The 22,675-nt window shown below is 36.7% G+C and overlaps 1 protein-coding gene across 5 annotated transcripts in view; it reads right to left on the minus strand.

The window, feature by feature from the left end:
• Positions 1 to 21,889, minus strand: part of TASP1 (taspase 1) — a 245,179-nt gene extending 223,290 nt beyond the window's left edge. For 3 of the 5 annotated variants that reach the window (XR_004421841.1, XM_033095350.1, XM_033095348.1), the window contains exons 1-4: positions 21,827 to 21,889; positions 12,646 to 12,864; positions 9,565 to 9,632; positions 6,843 to 6,911 (exon numbers count right to left, since the gene is read on the minus strand). Coding sequence is in view for 3 of the 5 variants with exons in the window: in XM_033095350.1 (XP_032951241.1) it covers positions 6,843 to 6,911; positions 9,565 to 9,632; positions 12,646 to 12,790 (282 nt within the window). In the remaining 2 variants the exon portion in view is untranslated. Of the gene's footprint in view, positions 1 to 989; positions 1,257 to 6,842; positions 6,912 to 9,564; positions 9,633 to 12,645; positions 12,865 to 17,777; positions 18,035 to 21,826 lie in introns of those variants that run through there. The other 2 variants (XM_033095349.1, XM_033095351.1) reach the window with 2 other exon arrangements.
• Positions 21,890 to 22,675: the final 786 nt, after the last annotated feature.

Here is a 22,675-nt window from a genome sequence, read left to right on the forward strand (position 1 = left end):
ATTTCTTCCTCATTCCCTTCCAAATTCTGTACAGAGGCCTGGGTTTGAGAGATGAATAAAAACTTAAAATCAAAATGAGTCTTTCATATTGACCTTTATAATATCAGCCTGTAATTTTGCTGAACACAGAAAACTCTTCTTAGCCTAGTTCCCTCATTACCAAAAGCAAAAAACAAAAAAAAAAAAAAAAACAGTAGATGTTAGATTATAAAATCAATGCCCCAAATGATACAGATCCAAACACACACACACACACACACACACACAAAATATGATTCAACAGTCACAATATTATAAATCCAAGGGCCAATGAATCTAATAACTCTATTAATGTAGGACAAGATGACGTTTCACACTCAATCCAAAAGTCTAAATTGCTTCCACAGAGCCAAAACACAGGATTACCACCAAGTCCACCACATTACAAAATGTAGCTTAAGTAGTTCAAAACTGAATTCCAAAACATAATATATTCTCAGAGTGTAACAACTCCCTGAGCAAAATAAGGTCTCACATGTAAAGCCACACGCTCCTCAGGAACTGCTAAGTCTGATCTTGGACCATATCTTCTAACAGATTCAGCCAAGATGAATATATCTGAAAAGCTCCACACAGCTCATCAAGAAATGGCTAGAAAAGGGTGAAAATTTTTTCATGTTATCACCAGTACAAAGTAAAATGTAACAAGCTCGGTACTTAAAGTTTTTGACCTGGTCGAAAACTAACAAACAGTTCTAATGCAATGTAAAATTAATCTAGAATGTAATAATTGATTCGGTTTGTTTTTAGCCTAAAAAAATTGAAAGGAAAAAAAAAATCACTGCTTTTCTGCTAAGGAGATACTTTTGATTAATTTCTAGGGTCTCAGAAAAATAACAGATGTACCTAATGTGTAAACACAAACAGTAAGTTACAAGTTGCCCCTTAGTACTAAAGGCAAGAACCAGCATCAGTACTCAAAAAAGTGTTTTAAAAAAAGCGTAACTTACTTTTACTGTCCCAGGCTAACTGGGCTCTGTCTGGTGCGTCTTTGTCTGCACATGGCCACCCACAGCCTGTCTTCTAATTAAATCAATGCTCTAGCAGCAGAACAAGCAAACAAGTTGCCTCCCATCTGCGTACAGCTCTTCAGGACACATTTCCCTTGGTCAGAAGGTGGAAATTCTTGGGAGAGGTGATTTTCTCTGCCTCTTCACAAGAAGAACATGGATACTTGGCTGGATGCAACTCCATGAAGTGTAACTGTGTGTATACACCTCAAAAAATAAAACAAAAAAATGCAGAGAAACATAAAGACTCTATAAACAGCTGGAATACACAGAAATACTGAAGCACCACTGGAAATACTGCTAAACAGACAGGCAAAATAGGGTCTTTGACTAAAACAATCAATGATACCAAATTGGAAAAAAAAAGTAAAGAGAGCATCTAAAGTCAAAACTCATATTTCATGCAATGAAAACATTTTAAGTACTACAAAGGGAAAAAGGTAAAACTCCTTGCTTCACATACATACACACATTACAGAGAATAAAAGATATTATCAATAGAAGAGAAAAATGAGACTTTCAAAGGTAGTAGGTCTAATCAGACTCATCAGTCACATTACAGCTAATGGGCTGTGCACGTGAGTGTATGTGAGCTAAATGCACCGAGCACTCTTTCCAATGTGTTCATCCCTATGGGAAACGGAAGGAGAGGGGAAAACAAGAAACTACTGAAATACTCAGCTTCCCTCTGCTTATGAAAAGATGATTTCTGCAAAAGAAAAAAAAAATATGCAGAAAATAGAGATGCTTACTTAATTTCTTAACCTCCCAAATAAACAGAAATGACTATAAAGAAGATGCCCCTACTTTTTTGCAATAAAAACTAAAAACTGAAGTGGGAGTAGGGAGCAGGGTGTGGTTAAGCATCTATTCACAAAGTAACCCACAAACGCACTTGCTAACAGGTTTGGTGAGAGAAAGGGGGTTATTATCAGCCCTTCCAATGTTTCCTTCCAACCTAGATATGCCCATATGCCAGCAGCAAGCCACATCATCTCCACGACCACTAAGCATTCTAAAAACTAACAGGCCTTAGGTGCTCTCTCTCTCCCTCTAAGGCACACAAACAATTCCAGCCAGAAGCATACAGCCCAAGGAAGGGGGTATGGCTTAATCCTGCAGCTGCAGAGGCTTGTGGTCCACCAACAAACGACTACTCAACAGTGATAACATTCTGGAGATTCATGCTTTATAGAAATGCATGCAAGAGCTGGCTCTGAGTATAAGAGGATGCAGAGACACAGATAAATGTGCAACAATACTATAAATAATAATGCAAATACCTACTTTTTTCTCTCGTACCCCAAACTATCAGCCATCTGGATAATAAGTTACTTCTTAAAGGATTTTCCTAGAGTTTATAAGCAAGCATTATATTGGATTGTGTAGAGACCCAAAGACAACGGACTGTTTTGAGCAGACAGATATAAAAACTTGTGCCCAGTAGAATTTGTTCTTTAAATAAAGGACTTGGACAATAAACTAGTTTCAACCATAAAGTACCATTTCCCCAGCATAGGGAGCCTTAAAGGGTGAGTCAAGCCGACAAAAGAGCAGCAGAGTTCATTTAGAATAACATAAATTCAACAAAACATTTTTAACAAAGGAACCTGTGCAATTTGCCTTTCACTATAAGAAATGTAAAAGCTATACCTATCACTATTTTTAATGCAAAGTATTCTGCCCACCAAAATAACCAGTGTTCAAAATGAATTAACCAAAATATCTCAAAGGCTGTATCAATATATTCAAAATCTCAGCCAGATTCATCCGTTTCTCACAAAAGACCACAAGTAACCCCTGAAAAGTTGGTCATTCATATTTCATCTATTATTCCTCATTAGAACTCTTTCACCAGGCCTTAGTACTTTTGTAGAAAAAGACTGATGTGCAAAGGAAGCTTCAGTAGGTATTTTATGAGTGTGAGTTCATTTTCCATCAGAATCTCTAAAACACTTTCTACTTTAGCAGCGGTATCACAACTCACCCAGGGCTACATCTAATTTCCTCAAAGATGAAATTCACATCAGAAGCTATACCATGTGAATGGTATACCATGTGAATGTGCAAATTTATGGTCTAGAATTTAAAATACAGTCACTACCTGAAACAAAACTATTTCAAAACCAGACATGAAAACAACTGTCTTCCAAATGCATAGCCCTAGATATGAAGACCAAATTGTTTCACAATATGTATCTTCTGTGCTGTAAGTTGTACTATTCAATGGATAGAAATCACTTTCCCATCAGTTATAAGGATAATCTCAAAAAAGCTATAAATAGCTAAATGAAACAATGGGGCCAAATCAATTTAACAGTAAATTATTAAAACATGATCTATAAACTGACCTTTCCATTTCTTTCCCCACATTTTGAAGGTAAACAAAATATACTTTGGTGTTACATCATTTTCATTTCCACTCTACAGAACACCTTTCCTACGGAACTGGCCACCTTCCCTCCCAAAACCCTAAAGAGAGAAGCTAGTCCGTTTAATAGACAGGAATTTAAGCTCTTGTCCCTGCCTCCCTTATTTAAATGAAGGAAACACCCATTCTGTTACCCAGAAGTGGTAGTCTTAGGAAAACATCACTTGTCTGTACTGGTAGACAAGATAAATGAAAGCACACAAGGTAATCTGTTTCCAAGAAAAGCTCAACAATGATATGTCTAGGTGGCCTGTACAAGTACCTAGGCCACCTAAGACATCACTTTTTATTATATATTATATATATTACAAACTTTCTTTCCTTTCACCTTGTCTTTTCCTTCTCTGTGGTATCAAGTTCAGATCAGTGTACTTTTCACTATTTGGATAAGTGTAAAGTTTTATATTTTTCCAAAATACAAGGCCAGATACTCCTTATAACCAATAAGGACCATTAAACCATTTCAGTCATTTCAATTCACAGTTTGTAAAGTGTTCAAGGAATTCAAATCGATTTTTGTTATCTGCCTAAGTAATAACAAAAGAGGCAAGTTTTAAAAATACAGTTTTGTTTTAGTCAAGAAGTATATCACAAAGTCAAAAGAAAAGCTATGATGATTATCCAAATCTATTCAATAATTAGTACAAGACTCACAGACTGCCTTAGGACTCTACTGAATAGATTGATCAATACTAAAGATAAGTAGTTACTCTCAAACATAACAGTATAAATCAGACTCTCTCTGGGACTTTTCGGCAGACTAAAAGGACTTAATACTATTGTTTATATTTCTCAAAATACGGAAAATATTCGTCTCTGACTTTCATGTATCTTCCCATTAACCCAAACTATGACAATACCTCTTCAACTGAACTCTATTTGAAGATCTCGAGTGACGAATCACAATTAAACAAGGTGACTGAAACTGCAGGGGGCAATATAAGCATGACTGCCAACTTAATTCTTAAGATTCAGGAAAATTCTTCCAGTTAGTGTAGCCTTAGCCTTTATAAAAACTACAAACATATAGTATTTCAATCAAAGATTCCACATAAAAATGAATTTTGAAAGATAATACATTGAAATTCTTCCTCCAAATTTAATAATTAAAGGGGGCAAAGTATGCTAACCTCATTCAGGCCAGTATTCTATGCTACCATTATGCACATAACAATCAAAAATAACAGAACATGTTTGTTTAGGGAAAAAAACCCTTCATATCCACACTCCTAAAAAACACAGGTCATCACTCAAAATTATAAAGCTCACTTATTCATGTGAAACAAATTATTCCAAAATGTATTTTAAATAATATTTAAGTTTATACTATTTATAAATAAGTAAACTTTTTCTAAAAGTAGGATTCATACATCACTTGAGAAAAATGTAATTAAATATTCAACATAAGTATGACTTGAGAAAATTCAAGTTATTCTAAAATGTGAAGAAAACCGGAAAACTTTATTCAATTTTGAATTCATAGTTGCCATTATAGTATATCCCCCAGCTGTTCATTACCCTTCTTTCCCCAGACCCACAGTGATTCCGTGCACTGGTAATCTCAGGACACCATCTTCTGCATAAAGGAGAGTAATTTGCAATTAAAAACTAAATTAAGTTAGACGAAACTTCCCTAGTGAATGTGTTTTGAGAAAAGGTAAGATTTGGTGGTAAGCATACATCAATCTTTCTTGCACTACTTTTCTCCTTTTACCCACAGTAAATAATTAACCTTTCTTTGATATTATTAAACTTGTCATTAACAGTTACCATAAATATTCATCTCAAGTATATCATGTCCAAAGCACCTCATAATAGTAATAATTGCTAAGAGTTATGAGGTGTTTACTATGTGCCACACACTGTTCTAAGTGATCGCCATGGTAACTCAGCTAATCTTCACAACTTGACAAAGTAGGAATTATTATCCCATGTTACAAATGGGAAAACTGAGTCAAGGAGAGGCTGTGAGGTGCCCAGAGACACATGGCTAAAGACTGGTAGAACTGGCATGAGAAGTATCACTATAACTCGCTTCGGTAGCACATACACTAAAATTAGAAGTATTACTCACAATAGGAGGGGACCACATATCCCCAAATCGGATGCTTCTGGGACCAAACTACAATAGAACTGGTGTCCACCATAAATGTTCACCTTCCTTGACTACACTAGGACCACGCTAAAAGTGTTAACAGAGAGTTAAAATCTGCTAAGCATGATCAAAAGTGCAGCTCCACAATTAAGCAAGAGAATATTCAGAAAACACGGCTAGGACTTTCGGTAAACTCCTGGGCAATTTTCACAGGGAAAACAAGGCCTGGCATGACAGGATAGGTGCCCTAATAATGTGTTTCCCCGAAAATAAGACCTACACGGACAATCAGCACTAATGAGTCTTTTGGAGCAAAAATTAATATAACCCGGTATATTATCATATATCATATCATATCATACCCGGTCTTATATTATAGTAAAATAAGACCGGGTCTTATATTAATTTTTGCTCCAGAAGACGCATTAGAGCTGACTGTCCGGGTAGGTCTTATTTTCAGGGAAACAGGGTATGAGAGCCTAAACACAAGAGCCACAATCAGCCACTCTATCACCTCCTTCCTCAAACTCATCTCTTTTACCTTCCTGTCTTATTTGATTGCCCTAGTTGTCTTCTCAACCAAAAAATTATGTGTTCATTATAATCCTCTAAGCTGACTTACACAAATCTAGCTTCTCTAAGTTTGAGCAGTAGAAGTCGGTCTTCTGAAGGCTTCAGTATCCCCTGGATAAACTCATCAAGGTTTCCTATTAAGAGAGCTGAGAGACCCTCACTCTGGTATACAAAGAATTCCACCCAACTTGAGAACCTCCCCACTGAATTCCTCAATGTCTGCAGTTAACTGGAGACCAACCTAAAATCACACTTCACAGAGCATAGCTTCAGGATATATATTGAACTGTTTGGTTGGTGAGAAAACTTCTCCTCCCATATTAGACGCTTCTAAACAGTTGAAATTTTTTGTTTTCTGAACATATATTACTTTTGGGGGGAGTTAACTTCAGGAATTTTCCTACTGAAAATATGGAGAATATTTAAGTATCCAATCACCAGCAACTTTTATATACATGAATCTCACAAAACCAGGGGAAAAGGAATTTAACCAACTTTTTTATATTAGTCAGAAAAGTCCTCAGTGAAAACAACCTAATAATAATAGCACAGGCTTCTCACAACTTTGTTAACATTGTTGGGAAACACTGGTCATGTAATTGAATGGCTGACTAACTCAACAGTTTCAAGTCATTTAAGAATAACAAACATAAATTCACAAATATTTTAAGTAAAACATAGAGAAAAGAAGTACCTCAAGTTCCACCAGAGCTGCAGTCACTGCATCTGTTGCAAGAGCACCAGCCTGTAGCTTTTCAATTGCCTATGAAACCAAGGTGAAAGATTATCCATTGTAAAACCACAACTTCTCAAACATACCCAGAAACTTTCCAAAGGCTAAAAAAAGTGTAGGAGCTATATAGAGTTAATAAAAACTGATCACTAGTTCAATTCCATACTTCAAGATACACTCGACTTAGATTTAAAATAAGCATGTATTTATATTCAGAATAATTTATGAATCGATTCAAAATGTTTACCTTTCACAGTCATTTTGACTGTGGGGAAGAGCCAGAAGTCGCATGGTGCCAGATTTGGTCAATAAGGTGGATGAGGACACACCACAATGTTTTATTTGACAGAAATTGCTGTGCCAGAAACCATGTGTGACACAGAGCCTTTCCATTGTGATCACAAAATACGGTGAATGCTGCTGCCAAGTGCCATCCAACGGAAAGGCAGGGATCTTCAATACAGAAGCGGTATATCGAACCTTAGTAACAGTGTGTGACAAATTTCAACTTGTTCGGTGCAGTCAGTCGGGTATGAGTTACAGTCGAGAGAAGGTGTGTTTTAAAGTGTGCCGTAAATCATCAGGACAACAATCCGTGTCACACATTGTTTCTGGTATACAGCAATTTCTGTCAAATAAAAACATTACAGTGTGTCCTCATCTACCTTATTCACCAGATCTGGCATCGTGTGACTTCTGGCTCTTCCCCAAAGTCAAAATGATTCAGGATATCGAAGCAGCAATGACAGCTCAACTAAAGACACTCATGAAAGGGGCAGCTGGATGGCTCAGTTGGTTAGAGCACAAGCTCTGAACAACAGGGCTGCAGGTTCGATTCCCACATGGGCCAGTGAGCTCCGCCCTCTACAACTACATTGAAGGACAACGACTTGGAGCTGATGGGCCCTGGAGAAGCACACTGTTCCCCAATAAAATAAAATAAAAGACACGAAAGAGGACTTCCAAAACTGCTTCAGAAAGTGGCAAGAACGATGGGATAAGTATGTTTGAAGCGAGGGGGAATATTTTGAGGGGAATTAATGGCAATATGTCTTTTACTATAATAATTTTTTTAAATTTAAACATTCACCATATTGTTTGATCATACCTCATAGCTCACTTATTATTTGAATTAAGACAATGAAAAAAATATAGCCACTAAATGCAAAGTACAAGGAATTTAGTAAGAAAAGGGGCTTCATTCATCACAGGACAATTCAAATAGCCATAGAAATCATATGAATTCCGTTTGGTTTAAATATGCTGACAATTCATATTTTATATAGACAACTGAAGCTCAGACTAAGCTAATCATTTCTCTTCCCACTGTTAATACTCATCCTAACCCTAATTATTAATACTCATCCTAACCCTAACTATAAAACACAGTAACTTCCAGTCACAGAGGCATTTCACAATCCTTAGATGGAAATATACATTTGACAAAAGCATTTTTAATACTATCATGTATTTTATAGTGAGATAAACAAATCATATTCTTTGGTAGCATAACTACAGAGAGTAAAGGTCTATGAAATCACTTTGTTTCAGGGGTATAAATTAATACAGGAAAGAAAGAGAAGGAAGACTGATTTCTAATGAACTATTAAAGCTCCAATTTAATCAACAAAGAGAAAGCTGAAAAACTGAGAATTGTATTAAACTTTTAAGAAGTTCATTCGTTGTATAAATTGAGGAAGTTGATTATATACTCCAAATGTATTAGGTTTCTAGGACTACCTTAGTTGTACATAAGTACAACTTATTTCTTTTCAGATAATGAAAAGATTTCACACTTTGAAAAATAAGATAAAAAATACAAAATAGCTTAGAGAACTTTTTAGCTTTATTTTAAATTTTTAAAAAAAACCAATAAAATCCCTATAACAAAATATTATTTATTTATGGGATTTTATTCATAAGAAAAAAGCTTAGATCTCTAATAAAGTATAATCTTTCTTTAAAATGGTATGTAAATATAAATCAAGCGCTGAAAAACTGATATTTACTTGATTCACAATATCCTATTAACATTCTATTTGCATAAAAAGTAATGGAAGGTTTGCCTACAAGAGCATATAGTCAGGATCAAAATGAAAACAAATAACATTTCTTCTGAGTCCATTCCTGGCTCTACATTAAATATTCAACAATTAAGCAAAACCTCAAAAACCAAAGAGAAAAAAAAAGCACAACTAAGTAAAGGACAAAGCTAACTCAGCAATAACAATGTATTTCTATGATACAAACTTTGTGATGAAAAACAGAAGGAAAATATACAGGATAAGCTCCCTAAAAAAAGCATCCATTTTCATTTGTTAGTACTTTTTTCTTCCCTTCATAGACACACTGGCTGCTTCTGAGCTGTTTCCCTACTCTTCCTGTACAGCTCAGAGTCTTTGCAAAAATTAAAAAATATATGATTATATGCCAATAATTCCAAAAACACAAACTTTAATCTGGGAAAGGAAAGATATAAGCATGACTTGGAGAATAAAAAAACACAAAACAAAATTTAAAAAGACCTGACAAATATGAGCAAAAATATTTTATGGTCCAAACCAAAGATTATCTAATAATCAAAATAAATCTAATAAATCAAACCTTAAAATTTTGAAATTCAAGGTAAAGCTGCTTTATGGTCAAAACTGAAATATTTCTATCATATACATTCCCTTCATACCTTCTGACAAGCTCGTTTGCATACATGTTTATATTCCTTGGCTTTGGATTCAGAATGATAACCTGCACCTGTAGTGGAACAAACCAACCAATTGTTAGTATTCATTAAAATATCAGAGCCCTTGCTTGTATTATATAAATGGGTCATACAAACTGATGCTTTCCTAGTGACAATAAAATTATTGTCTCAACTATATGGAGTTTTAAAAATCTAACAGTTTCTTTTGCCATCATAAAAGCCTTTTTAATACCATGCCTTACCTACTTTTTCAAAAGCTGTTTTCCTGGAAGAGGTACTAGAAATAGCTCATATCCCCAAAGAGGATTTACCAAGGTCACCTTTCCTCCTTCTGAAAAACCTCTCTCGAAAATCAGAAGTTCTTTGGTCTGGAGTTGATAACCCAGGCAGTGTCAGGGACAGTTCCTCTGTTGATCTTTACAAAGCACCTGCCATTCGGGAATCCAGAATTCTTAAGAGTAACTAGAAAACTAGGTAGTTTCTGAATAACATTTGAAGTTGAGGGATGTTACATCCTGCCTGTCCACAACCACCACCAATAATACCAGCACTCCTGTCCAAACCTTTATACATCCTCTCCACCTCCTGGAATGTAAGCTCAGGGTATCTCTGAAACCTCAGTGATGGTATATTCACGATTGCCTATTAGAAATTCTGGCAGTCTGTGTCTTTTGATCAAAACCCAGCAACTTCCTCAAAAGAAGGGCTCTGAAATTTGTTTCCCTAAAAGGATTAATACTTGCTTAGTGAGGGATTTGAGAATAATCTAAGTAAGAAAGAAACCAAGAGACCTTAAACTGCTGTGATAATTAGGCTTCTAGTCAAAGTTCTGACCCCTCCTCCCCACAAGGCTCCATAGAGGTACAACAAAAGGAAGGTTAAGAACTATATATATATCTCTAATTCTTATGGCTCCTCATGTGAAGCTGAAGACTGCACAAACTTAACCCTCCTTTCCTCAAGTCAGAGAAAGAACTGGCCATGAAGCCATGGTTAAGTGACCCAAGAGAGCAGAAAAGATACAGAATCCAAGCAACAGAATCCATAATACACCCAAATTCTAATCCTGTTTCTCAGGACTTCACAGAACCTGCTCCAATATGTTTAATAGGCCTCTCTTCATGGCTCTCTACTAAGGTGATCTCAGGTCTGCTGTCTTAGATCTCAGGGCCCCAGGTTTTCCGCAGTGTTTCCCAAAGACTGCGACACTATTGCCAAAGAGACAACTTTAGTGTATAGATGATAGCATTAATAGCATTAACATATAAATCCTTCGGTTTTAGAATAGGGAAAAAGTCTCAATAGGGCCCCAGTAAATCTTTAATATCTGGTTAACACTTGCTAATTCCTCTATTTAACAAAGGAGAGGTAGGCTTAGGATCCAAGTCACTGACACTCAACGGGAACGAGGTAAAATTTAATTACACCGTTTTGTTTGACTGGTCTAAAGTTATTTTCTCTTCATGCAAATGACACTGAAATTCCATTTCAGTAAAGATAAGTTTCATCTTTAAAATTTTAAGATGAAAAAGTGTTTTTTAACATTAGGTAAACAGTACAGGTAGTATACTGATGTAAGAAAAATCAAGAATCTACTATTCAAATGACTAAAATTTGGACAACTCTTTTCTAGTACTAAAAAAAAAAAAAAAACTGAAATCTCTACACTGGATGAGAAATTGAAATTCTGTCCCTTAATTGTGTAAGATACACAGTTCTGCATAATCAATCTGACTTTCTTAATTAAGAAGGGGCAGTCACTCTCAATCCACACAATTATGCCATAACCCAGATTTCCTCCAATTACTACCGGCCCCAGCAGCAATTTCATCTAGGAACCATTACCATCAAGTGTGTCTGAGAAAAGATGGATACTACTATGACAGGCATAGAAAGCAATGCTTTCCAACTAATTAAAAGCTTGCTTGTTATAAATGTCAGACCTTTCTTGTACGATTTTCAAATACTCATTCTGAGTAAAATAACTCACTGGGTACTATGAAAGTTTCACCTTCAACATAGTGTATTAGAAAGAACAATGGCTCAGGAGTCTGAAGGCAGGAGTTCTAGTCCCAGGATTATTTCTATAAATTTACCTCATTTCTTTGTAAAATAATTTGAAAGAAAAGGAAATTGAACCTGGCTTTTTTTTTTCTTTTTTTAGATTCTTCTGGATCAGATTCTGTAAGACTTTCCAAGTTGTCCAGTCTAAATACAGCCAAAGGTTAATAACCAAAAAGGACACCTATTTAACAAGAAGAAACAATTCCACTCCTCACCCCATATCAAAGCTAATCTTGCTCCTCTCTTCTCTGAGGAAAGTTAAAAGAACCAGTCATTCTTCTTCCTTCACAGAGGTCATGAACTTTAGACTCTAAATTCAGACAAATAACAATGATTAAAGAAAAAAAAGCCTCCTGAGCAAACCTGGGCGAAGGTACACTGCTCTGAAACCCAAGGCCCTTCAGTGATGGGGGACCCAAGGGTTGAACTTCACATTATCTGTCCTTGAGGTCCTCTGAAGTAGAGATTACAGGCTGATGTATATTATATTGCCTGGGACTTAAGGGCCCACTTAAGGTTTTCTCAACCTGGCTCCAGCACAAACTGGCCATGTGGCTCATGCCGCTCAACCTCTCTGGTGTCACGGTTCCTCATTTACAGTATTAAGAAGGCAAACTCGCTCTAAGACTGTGCAACTATACTCTACGATGGCCATAGACAAATCGAGGTCAATAAAATTTTTTCAGCAGCATTATTTTTAAAACTACAACCCAGAGTTTAAGAAATTACTTTGTCTGATTTTAACACTACCTAAATAGTGTATCTATTACCTAGGGTAAAAGTAAATAATAGGGTAGTGGAGTGAAGAAGATATAGGAAGAAGTGTCATAAGATCTTCCAAGTGGAGAGTTAGGGAAGGCTCTCACTACATTAAAGTCAATCTCTTTGGTTCCTCTCTGGTAGGTTGCCTCCTCCAGAGGTGAAATTCAATTCTTAGTGTACTTCAAGGCAAGAAAAAAACAAACATTTTTATCTCTGACTCATTCACTAGGAACGTACCTGCATGCACCAACACAAAGCCCCCTCTCTTCCCTTTATGAGACTGCTTGGTTTCCAGCTCTTTGGCTATTATTTTAACAGCCGAAACCTGAGATGATCTGCAAGGCAGCCCTTCTCCAGAACTCATCCCCTTCTCCATGGTCATTCTCCGAGATTACCATCTTCTATTGGGAAAAGAGCATACTTCCATCCAGGAGTAATTGCAGGTGAGAAATTACCCTAAAGGAAAACAGACAAAGATGATATGCATTCCTTTCTACTAATACACATGTAACTTATACAAATTAGTACAACGATAACTTTCAAAAAACCTAACTTTAAAGTTATTTAACTGGATAATAACAAAGAATACAGCAAGGTGAGAATTTAAATCTCTCTGTCCACTTGACAGTACTTGCTTGAAGTCATACAAACAAAAGAACTGTTGTAAAAGACTTCACAATGAATCCAAAAATATTTTACCTTTCATTTTATCTACGTTGAAAAAAACCTCAACATAACTTAAATATCACTTTCTATTCCCTCCAAACCAAATGCTAATAATCTCTGGGACATTCTAGAATCACAGGCAGTGTTGGCAACATCACCAAGCCTTGACATAATGCCTACATTGCTTACTTTTTTTTTAGCTTTATTGAGATACAATTGACATATAACATTGTGTAAGTTTAAGGTGTAGGACGTGATGACTTGATACATGTATACACTGCAAAACGATTACCACAATAAGGTTAGTTAACATCTCCATCACCTCACATAATTACAATTTTTCATGTGTGGTGAGAACATTTAGGATCTACAGATTGCTGCTTAAAGAAACGAAACACATAGATTCACGCTGCTATGAAGAACCTCTTAAGGAAAAGTTTAATGTTCCACAGCTCAGCTGTAAAACACAAATGCTAACAAAGTTCTACGACTAAACCAAGAAATTAACACTTGTGCAAAAACTTAATTGTCATGAAAACATTATTTTTGAGGTTCTCAACAGATAAATTATGAATTATAAAATTTAATAAATTACAAGCAACTTATATGACAAAGTTTCTAATTTTTCTCACAATCTTCTAGCAATCTTAGCTTAGTAACAATAACGATGGCAGAATACATTTCATATTTCATATTAGGGAAAAATGGATCATTTAAAAATCGACACATAGATTTAAAGAAAATCCAAGATTAAGGTGGTTGGAACTACTTAACACCTAGATTCACACTGTTACATAAAAATCTGTACCTTATTCTAAATTGAGAAGTGGGGAGGGGTACGAATCTTTCTTTTCCAATATAAAATATAAATGCTAACATAAAGAGTGACTTAGCTGCCTAATCCAAAAAAGCAGTGCTACTCGAAGTGTGGTCTGCATACGAGTGTTTGTTACCAGTCTGCAAGAAATTATTATTTTATTAATATATTAATTGCTTTATGCGTGTTTTCAATAAACAATGTTTTTTCATTTTTTTATAAACAAAGTTTTTGTATTTTTCTATTTCCTCATTTTTTTGAAACAACTATATTTTTGAAACAATTTTATCTAAATTTAACAAAAATTTTAGCTTTTATTATGTATCTTTCATTCACAGTTCCATATTTCAGTTGTGTCTGGGTTTTTTGTTTTTGGTTGTTTTTGCATTTTTACAAAAGAAACAGTCACCAATGGGTTGAAAATTTTTTTCAAGTTGGTCCTTTACACCAGAGATGGTCAGAAAAACACTGCAATATGGTATTTTAAGTTCCTTTAATTCCTGGTTTAAAAGAGTTTATTTAAATTTTTATTACATAACATTTAATTTAAAAGACAAATGGTTTTGTGTGGGTATATGTATATACATATATATATGCTGTTGTATTAAAATGTTTACATGTATTCATAAATGCAAGAAAAAATTCTGATTACAAAAGAGTACAGAGCTGATTAAATAAACAGTGAATTAAAATGCTTGTTTCCGTTTTTGTGTTGTGATCGTGCCTGTCTTTCTAAGGATGGGTTTTCTTCTGAAGACTTCACAAGGATCTGCCTCAATTACCTTTATTTGACTTTGGTTATTTCTGTAAGATAGGTTTCTATTTATCCATGTGTCTGTTGAATTTAAATGATTACGTTTCATCTGTAATCAGCCTATACAGGCCATCATGTCTGACCCAGCCATGAAATGAGCTTGGGTCCACTAGTCCCCACAAAAACAGATTAAGTAAAAATTCAGGCTTTGGAAAATTAAAAGCCTCAGTAAAAATAAAAACACATCCAAAAAACTTTTATTAAACTTCAAACTACTCTGTCATCAGATACATTTTTTTGTAAATAAAAAATTAGAACATCTACATTTTATAATGAATAAAATTGTCTGTAATAAGCTTTTTAACATATAGGAGAGATTGTCAACATTGCTTCTCAAGCTTGTGTGAAAAAATAAAATGTGAAAGATGAATTAATATGCTATTTCTTGAGCAACCTACCATCCCTCAGACACTATCTGGAATATATTTATTTTGCAAACCATGTCATCTCAATGAACTCCAGAAATGTTGGCCTCAACATTCTGCTGGACTAGGACAAGAACTCAAGCAGACAGGCCATCCAATGTACAACTCTGGCCTCCAACTCACAGTGGTTACTGGAATGTTTTTAATTCAATTAGAAATCAAGCAACTTTTTCCAACATCAGTTTTTGTTTAACTCAGAACCCATTAAAGGTCTGACCTACCTAATAAATAAAGAGTTCCAACAAATGACTAAAAAAAGACAAAAAAGGGCTAATGGGCACATCCCAGTTCACAGAAAAATTACGTAACAGTTTAAACAGATCAAAAGATGCTAAAACTCACTCAAAAGAAAGATGCAAACTAAAACTACACTCAAATGCCATTTTTCAACTTGGGCTGGAAAACATCAAAAAGTAAGATAACATCCATGTTTTGAGGATATAGAGAAACAGGATTTCTCATACATTAGTAGTAGCAGCATAAATTAATACCACTCAACAAGGGTCATTTGGCAAAATCGAACAAAATTACAAATGCACACTGAAGGATTATCTGCAATAGGAATGACATGAACCAACCATATGTCTTGATGGGAAGGGTTAAAAATAAAAGCAGGCACTGGAGGGGACTATGAGAATGTTCTTGATATATAAATATGGAATGACCGATCTTGAAGATATTTTGGTAAATAAAAAGGGCATGGTACAAAAATATATGCAACACCACATTTTGAAGGAGGGGAGAAAAAAAAGAATACAGCGAAATATATGTGCAAAGTATAAATCTAGAAGAATATACCCAAAAATAGTCTAATAGTGGTCACCAGTAGATTTGGATGACTGATGGACAAAGATGATATAGAAATTTCACCGTTCAACGTCACATACCTTTCAATTTTGGACAATCTGAGTGTGTTCCTTATTTAAAATTTTGTATTTATTTATGGGAATACAAGGTACTAGCTAAGTCCAAGTTCCAAAACAGGACAAGCCTATGAAATCCTACTTAAAAACTGCAGTAAGAGGGAAAATGCCATATTCTGAAATTTCTCAACACTCTACCCACCTAGGAAAGGAATAAACAAAAACATGGCCAATCAACAATAAGGGCCCAAGAGCTCTTTTTTGTTTTTGTTTTTCTGGGTCTTTAACTTCTGGAGCCACACAAACTATAGGTAAAAGTTTTAAATAAATAAATAAATCACAGTATTTGATCTCTACAGTTAAGACGGAAGAGTAAAAAATAAATCATGATCATAGATTAACACCAAACATCCCTGTGATGTTTTTATCACATCTGTAGTCATTATTACAAATCACTATTTGAAACTGATGAAGCATACTTCCATCAATACATGCACAAGAAAAATGTCTAATGCTTCAGCTAAGCTTTGAGATAAAACCCAACACAAAAGGTTTCCAACGAAAGGAGATGCAAAACATGTTATAGTTTTACACAACAAATATCAACTTTATAGATCCATTTTTATCATGCCTTTATTTCTGACTAATATGTCTGAATATGGACATTTTGCAATTTCCTACCAGTGATAATATTAAAATTTATTTTATTATTTCTAAGAAACACTGGCAACTTGTCCATTCTCTGCAACAGTTGCTTGAATGTTAAACATAAAGTTGGCATACGACCCAGCAATTCCACTCCATGGTATACATCCAAGAGAACTGAACACATGTCCACACAAAAACTCGTACATGGATGTTTAGTGCAGAATTATTCGTAATAGTCAAAAAGTGGAAACAACTCAAATGTCCATGAACAAACTATGATTAAACAAAATATGCTTTATTCATACGATGAAACATTATTTAGCCATAAAAAGGAATGAAGTACTGATATGTACTATGGCATGAATCGAACTTGAAAACAATGAAAGATATTAGGCCACATATTATATGCTCCCATTTATATAAAATGTCCATAGTAGGCAAATACAGAAAGACATGAAGTAGATTAGTGGTTGACTAGGGCTGGGAGGAAAGAGGGGAATAGGGGAGTGACTGCTAATTGAGGGCAGGGTTTCTTCTGGGGCAATAAAATGTTCTAAAATCGGTTGTGCTGATGGTTGCAAAATTCCAAATATATTAAATACCATCGACACTTTAAGTGGCTAAATTATATGATAAATGAATTATATCTTAATAAAACTGTTTTTTTGGGGGGAAAAAACTTCTTGCTTCCCGTAAATTGTATCTTTAGCCATGCGATGTATCTTTTCCAAGTCCACCAACCCTCATGGCCTTTTCTTAATCCTCTTCTTGCAACCTTTCATTCTCTAGATCCCCTGCTCTCCTTGGCAAGCATGCCAGTCTACCGTCCTAGCTCCTCACGGTCCCTCCCAGCTTTGTCCTCTTAACATGAGTCTCAGACGGTCTGTCCATGAGCATATTCTCAAACGTCTCCTTCAGCAATTTCATCCACTGCCAACCTTTCAAACTATCCTCTCGGTAAATTAGATGATTCCTAACTCTTCTGTCTCTTGAGCTCCAGCCACAAGCCTGGATCACTCGGCCTGGATCCTCCTCAATTTTAGCCTACCCCAAACAAACTCATCTTTCCCCAGAAGTCTAGTTCTTTCCACATTACTCCTTATTTTTCTTAACAGCACCATCCTTTTGTAACTCACCTTAAAGTCATCTTGAACTGCACCCAGTTTCCAAATCCTATAGATTTCTTCCTCAAGCATTTAACTTCTTTTTCCCTACTGTCCTGACCCTTGTTCGGCTCACATCTTTTGTAAATGTTACAAAAACATTTTAGCTTTTCTCCCCAAGTCCAGGCTATCATAAAACATCCATCCACAAAAAGCTGCCAAAATAAATCTAATAAAGGACAACTCCAATCAAGACAAATAGCATGCCAAAAGACATGAGCAGACAATACATAAAAGAGAAAATATAAACTGGTTATCCAATATTATGGAAAGAATATTCAAAGAAATACCAACAAAAATGAATCTTTCTAACTAGAACTGTAGCTGCCAATAAACTAATACAACCATTTTGAAAAAGAATTTGTCAGTATCAAGAGCCTTAAAATGTATAATTTGTATACCCTATGTTTCCAGAGATACACTATGCAGGAACTAATCTATACAGACACAAGTAACCGTACCATGGATACCTCTAAGGAGAACTGGGAGACTGAGGGGCAAGGATGAAAGGGAAACTTGATTTTCTCCTAATAACCTTTTGTATTTCAACTTTTTTTTACTGGCTACTATCAACTAAAAAGAGACCGATTTAAGTTAGCCATCTCTGAGACTAAGATGAATATAAATTAACTTCATTATCAAGGCCAGAAGAGAAACTCAGAATAAAACATTGTTTTATTCTGGGACTTTCATGGCACTGATTTAAGGTCCATATTTTTACCCCATTTCTCTCAAAGACTGTTTTATTTTCCTACTTCATGCGATGACACTATTTTCTTTTCTTTAAACCATTTAGAAAATTACATGCCCTGTTTGCCCCTGGTGTTGAAGTTTTTGCTCTAGATTTACTTAGTCTTTCAGAAGCAGTTGAAGGAGGAAGTTGTGGATTCCATCCATCGCACAGCAAAAAGGCTCTTAGAGAAATCCAGCCCTTAAGCGATAACAACTGATAAGTGAGAAGGTGTTCCGTTGCTTTTAACATCATGACACTGAAAGTTTAATGCTTCATTAAATGAGCTCTAAAACATATTTATTTCATCTTTGACCCAGGAATTACACTTCTGAAAACACTTTCTACCAAAACAACTTTAAATACAGAAAATGTTTTATGCCTTTAATGCTGTGTTTAACACAGAATAATTTAAAAAAACAAAAAACAGGGAGTGAGCTAAATGTACAACATAATGAAATGCTTAAGATAACAATAACCTACATATATATTGTCAATTGGTTTTCGACAAGAGTGCCAAAGCCACTCAATTGGGAAAGAACAGGCTTTTCAACAAATAGTGCTGGGAGAACTGGATACTACATGCAAAAAAAAAGAATTTGGATGCCCACCTCTCATCATATACAAAAACTAACTCTACATATAGCAACACCTAAATGTAAGAGCTAAAACTATGAAACTCTTAGGAAAAAACAGAGGTAAATCTTCATGGCCTTGAATTTGGCAATGGTTTTAGATATCACACCGAAAGCACAAGCAACCAAAAAAAAAAAAAGATAAATTGAGCTTCATCAAAATTTTAATCTTTGTACTTCAAAGGACACCATCCAAGAAAGTGAAGAGATGCCACAAAATGGAGAAAATGCAAAAAAAAAAAAAAAAATTGCAAACCCTATGTCTGATAAGGGACTCACCCAGACTACATAAAGAACTCACACAACTTTAAAAAACGGGTAAAGGAATTGAACAGACATTTCTCTAAATATATGCAAAGGGCCAATAAGCACAGCAAAAAAATGCTTAATATCAGCCATCAGGGAAATGCAAATAAAAACCACAGTGAGATGCCATTTCACAACCAATAGTATAGCTATAATCAAAAAGACAGACAATAAGTGTTAGCAAGGATATGGAGAAATCTCAACTTCATATCCTGCGCATGCAGGCCACTTTGGAAAACACACAGCATTTCCTCAAAAAGTTACCATATGACCCAGCAATTCCACTGTTAGGTCTATACCTAAAATAACTGAAAACATATGTCCACACAAAAATTTGTACTTGGATGTCTGTAGCAAAACTATTCATAAGAGTCAAAAAGTGGAAACAACCCATGGGGCAGCCGGATGGCTCAGTTGGTTAGAGCGAGAGCCCTGAACAACAGGGTTGCTGGTTTGATTCCCACATGGGCCAGTGAGCTGCGCCCTCCACAACTACAGTGAAGACATGCTGAGCTGCCGGAGAGGCCGCTGGATGGCTCAGTTGGTTAGAGCATGAGCTCTCAACAAGGTTGCCAGTTCAATTTCCGCATAGGATGGTGGGCTTCGCCCTGTGCAACTAAAGGTTGAAAATGGCAACCAGACTTGGAGCTGAGATGCGCCCTCCACAACTGGATTGAGGGACGATGACTTGGAGCTGATGGGCCCTGGAGAAACACACTGTTCCCCAATATTCCCCAATAAAAAAAAAAGAAAAAAGGAATTTGTTTAAAAAAAAAAAAAAAAGTGGAAACAACCCAAATGTCCATCAAATGATGACTAAACAAAATGTGGCATAGTCATATAATGAAATATTATTCTGCCATAAAAAGGAATGAAGTATGATACATAATACAACATGGATGAACCTTGAACACATTATGCTAAATGAAAGCCAGGCACAAAAAGGCACATATTACATGATTCCATTTACATGCAACGTCCAGAATAGGAAAATCCAGAGACACAGAAAGTAGATTAGTGGTTGCCAGGGGTTGGGGATGCAAAGGGGGGGCAGGAATCTAATGCCTCCGCATTGCCATTATATGATTATAATGGGTACAGAGTTTCTTTTGGAGGTGATAAAAAAATGTTCTGGAATTAGTGACGATGGGTGCACAACTTTGTGAATATACTAAAAAAAAAAAAAACACTGAAATTTACAATTTAAAAGGATGGACTTTGTGATATATGAATTACATCTCAGGGGTAAAAAGATCTAGCCATATAATGGATGACACATACAAAAATTATGCTTTTTAGTGATAGTACTTCCTTGGTATGGGGGAGACCGATTCCAGGAACTCCTCAGATACCAAAATCCAAGGATGCTCAAATCCCTTACAATGTAGTGTTTTTTTCAAATATTTTCGATCGGCGGTTGGTTGAATCTGCACAAGGAAACCATGGCCAACTGTAATCATACTTTATACACATACACTATGATAAGCAGATTAAGAATATGCTATAAAAATAGAAAAAGATAAAAATGTTGGATTGATGTAACCAGAGGTGATCTCTTTTTAAATATTTCTGCATTGCCCGGATATTCTTTAATAAGCATGCACTGCTTTATAGAAGTATAAGGGAAAGGTTTATTTAAAACAAAGAAGGAAATTATTAAACTTCTGAATGCATAAAACCTCATTAGCCTAGTAGTCAACGGTCTCAGTTGACATGATCCGCAAAATACCTTTCATTCCCCTCCCCTACAGAGAAGCCAGTCAAGTTGAACTCCCCCCTTCCGGAAACACGATGCCCTCTATTTGCAGGGTACCTCCAGCTCCTGTTTTCCACCCTCCTCTACAGCTCCTCCTCCTCCTCCAGAGCAGTTAAATGCCAATGTGCTTTGAAGAGGCTCTAACCAGGCCTCTATTACACACGGGGCTGCTTTGGCCGCAACCGGCCACGCAGGAATAGGGCGCAACCCTCGGGTCTCTGCGAGCCTCAGACTCAGAGAAACCCGCAGCCCGAGATTGCAAAGTGGGTGACGGACAGCGAGGACTCCAGCCCGCCCCTCACCACACACACACACACACACACACACACACACACACATTCATAGTCCCTTCCCCGAAAGGGAATGAGGTCGCCAAGCTGGAGCCAAGGCTCGGAAGGGGGGCGGCGCGGGCCCCACGCGCGACCGAGGGGACGAGGGACGTCCTGGGTCCGCTCCTTCAGCACCACCCCAGATAAGGGGCATCACGCGCACCGCCCTCTCCCGGCCCGGGAGAGGACGTCCCAGCGAACGCACGGGCTCTGGACAGAGGAAGCCGCGCCGCAACGCAGACAGCGTGAGAAAGAGGGACACTCACCCGCGTCAGCCCCGAGCCCTTACAGCACCGGAAGTAGTCACCGGCCCGTTGCCAGGGTGAGGAAGCGGGTGTGACATCCGCCCTTCCCATTGGTGTTGAGCATAACCACGTGACCGGAAGCACACGCTCACGAGCTCTCTGACTCCACCTTCTGCTTCAGAGCATTTCACCTGGCCGCGGAGGTGCCCGGGCGGACTCCACCTGGAGCCGCGTTCTGAGCCGTGCAGGCGCCATTGCCTGTCTTTCCTCACCCCGCCCCTTAGCGAGCCGGCGGGATGTGACTGTCTAATCCGAGAGGTTGGCTAGCTAGCGATGTGACAGGAAACGAAATTCAAGTAGCCACCATGTGTTGAGGTGTCACTTAGGAGCTTAATTTTATTCAATCCTTGCGGGCCCCTTACACAGCAGGGCAAACTGGGGTTCTCCCTGGATTGCATGTGGGAGGTGGGGGCCTGCCTTGCTCTGAGGAGAATGAAAGTGTGGGTGACGTTTTTAACCATCTAGCGTCTAGAACCAAGACTCAGTAACATTATATAACCCCTTTAAATGTTTCCTTGTAACTATTAACAAGAATCCTTTAACGTGTAACCGCCTTTAAACCTGCCTTGGAAAGCAGATTGAAAGGAGTAAAGCAGTAACGTAGTTCTCAAAGTATGATCCCCAGACTAGCAGCTTCAGCATTACCTGGGCATTTATTAGAAATTCAAATTCTTAGACCTCACCTCAGACTTACTAAATCAGAAACTTTGGTACCCAAGGTTATGTTTTAACAAGCTCTCCTAGTGATCTGATGCCCCTGAAATTTGAGAACCACAAAACTAGAGGAACTTTGTCTTTAGCCAACTTGTA

Source organism: Rhinolophus ferrumequinum, chromosome 23 (genome assembly GCF_004115265.2).
Source record: "Rhinolophus ferrumequinum isolate MPI-CBG mRhiFer1 chromosome 23, mRhiFer1_v1.p, whole genome shotgun sequence".
Taxonomy (NCBI): domain Eukaryota; kingdom Metazoa; phylum Chordata; class Mammalia; order Chiroptera; family Rhinolophidae; genus Rhinolophus; species Rhinolophus ferrumequinum.